Below are 5,538 nucleotides of genomic sequence, written 5' to 3'. Positions count from 1 at the left end.
AATATTTGAATAGGTATTTTCTTTGTCTGTTTGTTTAATGCTCTAAAGATGAAACTCGATCAGGTGTAGTGTCTACTGATAACACTCTTTCATATTTAAACACTCATTAAAAGCATCTCTTCAGAAGTTTGTACTGCTTCATTTCATCTGACTCCTCTGACCAAGCATATCAGATTGTGGGGTTTTTTTCCAGTCCTAGATCATACGGAGAAGTTGGTATTTTCTGCTTAATTCAGAAGAAACTTAATAGGACTATGTCCTTTTTGCCTATCTGGCCACTTATCTTGTTTCGTTTGCAAATATCATATGTATTCTCTTGAGATAAAAATAGTGCAAGATGATTAGTTAGGCAAGTTCATTTGACACCATTCCCCCTTCGTGACGCTGAAATCTAAAATCTGTATATGGTATACAACCTAAAGTATATATATATGCAAGCTCAGCTCTGCTGGAGACACACAGCCAGTACGTTCCTCCCAACCTGAAGGCTTCTTTATCCAGTCAAGAAGACCACAAAGGTAAGCTGATTAGATCCCCTGCTTTCAAAAAAAGAAGCACAAAAGCAAAATGCTCCATGAATGAAAAGTGCCTATGCAATGAAAATATCTAGTCTTAGATCAGCTTCCAGTATGTTGTATCTTTACAAGCTAACAGAATAGAATCAGCATTCAGAGCACAGGATGGAAAATGACAGGAATGATGCCCCTCGTAAAAAAATGATGCAATTTTTATATTTTCCTCCAACTTTCTCATTTTTAATCCTGTCAGCACTAAGAATTAGGTGAATGGCAGAGCTTCCAACTATCTTGCCTAGTGCTGAGAGGGAGAAGTGCTTTGCAAAAGAAGCCACTGGGACAAAGTAATTGCTAACAAAACAATTCATCTGCCTTAGCTGGGGATGTACCCATTTCCATCAGCATGAATTTGTTCCATTGTCTCCTTGCACCCTCTGAGATATTCAGAAAGGGACTGAAATGACTGACAATTTCCTCTGCTGCAAACCAACAGGTATAGAGGCAGCCATTTCATATTTTAGGTGAAGTTTGAACCAGTGTGTAGATTTCACACCAGTGCACTTACTATAAAGCTTACCAGCATTCGTTCCCTTCTCATGAATGTTGCTTAGACAGAATGATATTGTTAAAGGTCAGTTAGAGATTAATGAAAATATAGTTCTGTTCCCCTGTGTCTTTCACTAATTCTTTTTCTATTCTTTAGTTCCTCTTCCTTCATTACATGAAGCTACTTTACAGTAATGAATTTATGGTAATGATGCAATTTTTACATTGCAGGCAGTCAGCACTGGTGTGTGAACTTTACCAAACTGTAAATGCATTCATGCTATCTGTGTTCACACTAAAAAACTGGCCAGAAAATCAGGTCTTGCAGTATTTTCTTAAGTGCTTTTGTGACTTATTGCAGCTGTTGGTAGCCAAATGAGATAAGAGTATCTTTTGTAAAATGGTGCTGTATCAGAAGAAAACACCTCTTCCACTCTACTAGAAAAGGATATTAAGTCTCAATACTGCTCTAAGCACATCGCTATATTAAAATGCAAAAATCTGTATGAAAATCTGATTTACTATCACCTACATGGAATAAAAAAGAAACCCACAACATACTCTAGAAAACTTGTTTATAAAACTATCATGAAATGTAGTCTTTCAATGATACAGCAGCCCAGCAAGCCAGATTTATAGTGCAGTTACATTTATCATTGCAACCAAACAGAGGAACATACTCTTCAAATTTAGAAATGCTTGAAACGAGTACAATTATTATTACTTATTTTAAACTACCATTTTAATTCTTTGAAAAGATCACTACATTTACTGATAATAAGAATATATTTTTTAAATTCCAATTACATTGATTCTAAATATAGTTCTATGGCACATACTGAGCCGTATCTTTTATGCATGCTGTAAACATACACTGATTTTAATTGAGTAATAACCCAACCCCGGGATAACCCATGCAGTAGTCATGAAGTTTTGTTGTGCTAGACATCCTTCATTGGCTCTCCCAGTGCAGTGCAGGCATCAGATCTTCCAGAAGCCCCACTCTCCTGCAAGCAGAATTCCTCTCTCATTACCCAGCTTTAAGGAGAAGCACCTGCTGCAGACATCTGTTACATTACACTCCACTTACAATTAGATTAATAATGTCTCCCCTATCACATGCTGTCGCCTCAGCATCTTCAAATAGAGCCATGAAAGAGGTAGAGAAGTAATTTTAATGACTAAGTAGCTCACATTTAATTTATTTTACAGTTCAACAATGGCCATCACTGACATCCTTTCTGCTAAAGATATTGAATCTGCTCTCTCCAGCTGCCAGGGTAAGGAATGGTCTCTCTGCAGTCAGAAGATGCATATCATTTTTATGTCTTAAAATGACATGCCTATCATTTTCCCCTTAGATTCCTTCCCCGTGAGATCTCTTTCTAGCTACATTACAATATAGTCCCTTGAATCCAGAAAGTCTCACAAGTGTTTTTTTTATGGGTAACATTCCTGAAACACAGAAAACCAATTAAAGTGCCACAGATATAGTTAGTGCTGGCTTAACTCCAAACTCTGCTAATTTAAAAACCTCTTAAAAAACTATTTAAATCTTCAGCCTTTTCCTCCAAAATGTAAAAAAAGCCCCTCAGCCTGCAGAATCAAAGTGTCATTTGTGAAGCAATGACCAGTCTCAGTTCTATTAGAGTTCCTCAGCAGGGTCGAGCCAATTTTCTAAATGCTCAAAGAGGTATTTTAAGACTGTGAAGTACTGACTCTTCTACCAAATTCTTCACAAAGTAAGAACTAAGTGAAGATGAAGTAAGAATTACAGGAGTTGCTCCATAACCCACAGTAATACCCTCTAAATATGTTATTAATTGCATTGCATAAAGCCTGAGGAGAATGTGATATAAGACCACAGGCACAGAGTGAGTGAAAAGGGAAATTATCTACTCTATTTTCTTTTTTTGCTACACTGGGGAACAAGGGAAAGAGGAGGAGGCTGATGCTTTAGAAAAAGACATACATATTCCTAAGGAATACATACAGTAGTAGCAACATCAAGGGAAAATATTAAAACAACTTCCATTTCTTACAGCTGATGACTCCTTCAACTACAAGTCTTTCTTCTCCATGGTTGGTTTATCCAGTAAAACTCCTGATCAGATAAAGAAAGTTTTTGGAATCCTTGATCAGGATAAGAGTGGTTTTATCGAAGAAGAGGAGCTTCAGTAAGTATTTCTTTAAACAAAACAAACCTTTGAACTTGCTTTGTGTCCTAGAAGAATCTTGCAGTTATTTTAAAAATAAAACACAACACTTTATCTTTCCTTGACTCTGAGTGGATTTCTTCAGATACTAAGAGCTGGCATTACATTATAAGCGTTTTGGCATGAGTTCAAAAAAACCAGAAATACCAATATTCCACAGGTATTTCAGAGAATGAAAATCGAGCACAGTATTCTACCCTGTCCCGTTTCAGGCTATTTCTGAAGAATTTCTCTTCAAGTGCCAGAGTCCTCACCTCTGCAGAGACCAAGGCTTTTCTGGCTGCAGGTGACACCGATGGTGATGGCAAAATTGGAGTGGAAGGTAAGACTTTTGGAAAAACTTATTAAATTTATTTTTGTTAAATGCATGCATTTAGGGCTACATTTAAACTGTGACTTGAAGAATACTTCCAAGTACTTTGGCCTGTTACTTTCTGCCACAATTTTTACACTAGTGAATACTCCTTTATTTACACACCTTTATTGCCATTTGGTCTCTGGTGCAGCAACAGCACATTTGGGCACAATGTAGATCCTGTTCTTCTAATGAATAATAACAGTTTTGGGGTTATTTCTGCTGTGTATCTGACTGATGGACTCAATGTCCCAGATTTTTAAAACATGCTGAACATCTATTCATTTTCTGAATTGCCATTTTGGCAGTGGATGCTCTGCACTTCTGGCCATATGACACTTCCATTTTTAAACACACTTCCACCTACATGAGCTTAACTCTTCACCTACACTATCAAAGCTTGGCCAATACTACTGAGTGGTTAATTCTGTAGTGTAAAATAAAAATGGTATTGTTTCTCAAGGCTAGGCCTGCTGCAATGCAGCACAAAATTTTGGGCTGGAAAAATAGCTGGTAAGTGCAAATTTCACTGGCTAGTCCTTCTGGAAAGAAATGAAATCAAATACCTAAAGAAAACATCACAGGGATGATTTGAACTGCTCAGGATATTTCTAGTAGAAATTGCAGCACAGGAAAGCACGACATTATGCATCATGTATTAGAGATGAAGTCACTGAAAAGAGGGCTTTCTCAGCTGAACTAGGACAGGTGGCAGTAACTCTAAGAGACACACATGCTAATCTTAGCCAGAGTTTGGAGGAGAGAGAGCTACACTGTTGGAGGAATTTGCTTTAGCAGCACCTTTTGCAGCTTCTGTTTATGAGTCCCAAATAGGGCATTATACCATGCAGATCTTAGCCCTTAACCACTGAATTTGCCCCTCTGAAAATACATCACTGCTGATATTTTTTCTTTGGAATAACGTAACAAGTGAAAAAAAATCTCTCATATTGAAAGCTACAGGCTCCACCAAATTCAATCTCTGCTTCCTTGGCTATTATCAGAGTTTATAACAGGTTAAAGATAATACACCTTTAACTCAGGACTTCCCATAAATATGCATTTACACACACTCTCCTCCTCCTGCACATATTCTTTTTAGGGAGTGAAAAATCTGTTACACCCTCAGAATCTCTGTTTGGCAGTAGCTTGTGCAGTGTTATAATAACTTTGGAAGCCCTCCATAGCTAGGAGCTTAAGTAATTTTTACCTTTCTTATCTAAAGAAGTTAAAAAAAAAATTAACCCAGTTTTCTCATTTGTTTTATTTTCTTCCTTGACAGAGTTCCAGTCTCTGGTGAAGGCATAAACAGCAGTAGACCAAAGGCAACCTTGGACTGACTCTTCCAATTACCTCGTCCAACAAGCATTCACATTCAGAATGTGTTTGTACATTTTTGTATTGTTTCAGACATTAACAACTCCCCAAACACCAATTTCACACACCAAACTGCTGAGAAACTTTGCAATGTATAGATGTTTTGGTGACATGGTATTGTTACATTTCCATTTTAAAAAAGGCACTTTGTGATTTTCAGCCACTTGTAATGTTGAAATGCCTGGTAGAGGGGAGTAAAAAAATTTAAAACAAACAAACAACAAAACAAATCTTTTGGGGGAAAAGCTGCTTTTTTAATTCCAGGTTTTCTATCTTCATACTTGACCATGCTGACTCACCAGATACAGTTCTGTTGATCTTAAACAATATGATGACTTTTAAGGCTTAATTGTACTGATTTCACTGAGTTTTATTTCTGCTTAGTGCTCTGATCCTTGAGGAAAAGAAATGCTAACAAGACAGCTAAAAATAATTTACATTAAATCCTAACACTGAGAATATGAGAAAAAAATTTAAAAGGAGTTGACACACAGCTCAAAGCATGGAACAAATTTGTGGGTAATTTTAC

General features: G+C 36.9%; 1 protein-coding gene across 1 annotated transcript; it reads left to right on the top strand.

Moving 5' to 3' along the window:
- The first annotated feature begins 433 nt into the window (after positions 1-433).
- On the top strand, positions 434-5,013 carry LOC139804006 (parvalbumin, thymic). Its single transcript, XM_071760729.1, has 5 exons — positions 434-518; positions 2,274-2,341; positions 3,106-3,238; positions 3,490-3,599; positions 4,915-5,013. Exons 2-5 carry the CDS (start codon positions 2,281-2,283, stop codon positions 4,938-4,940), a joined length of 330 nt encoding a protein of 109 aa, XP_071616830.1. The 5' UTR covers positions 434-518; positions 2,274-2,280; the 3' UTR covers positions 4,941-5,013.
- The last annotated feature ends 525 nt before the right edge of the window (positions 5,014-5,538 follow it).

Source organism: Heliangelus exortis, chromosome 17 (genome assembly GCF_036169615.1).
Source record: "Heliangelus exortis chromosome 17, bHelExo1.hap1, whole genome shotgun sequence".
Taxonomy (NCBI): Eukaryota; Metazoa; Chordata; class Aves; order Apodiformes; family Trochilidae; genus Heliangelus; species Heliangelus exortis.
This window is presented reverse-complemented; position numbering and strand designations above follow the sequence as displayed.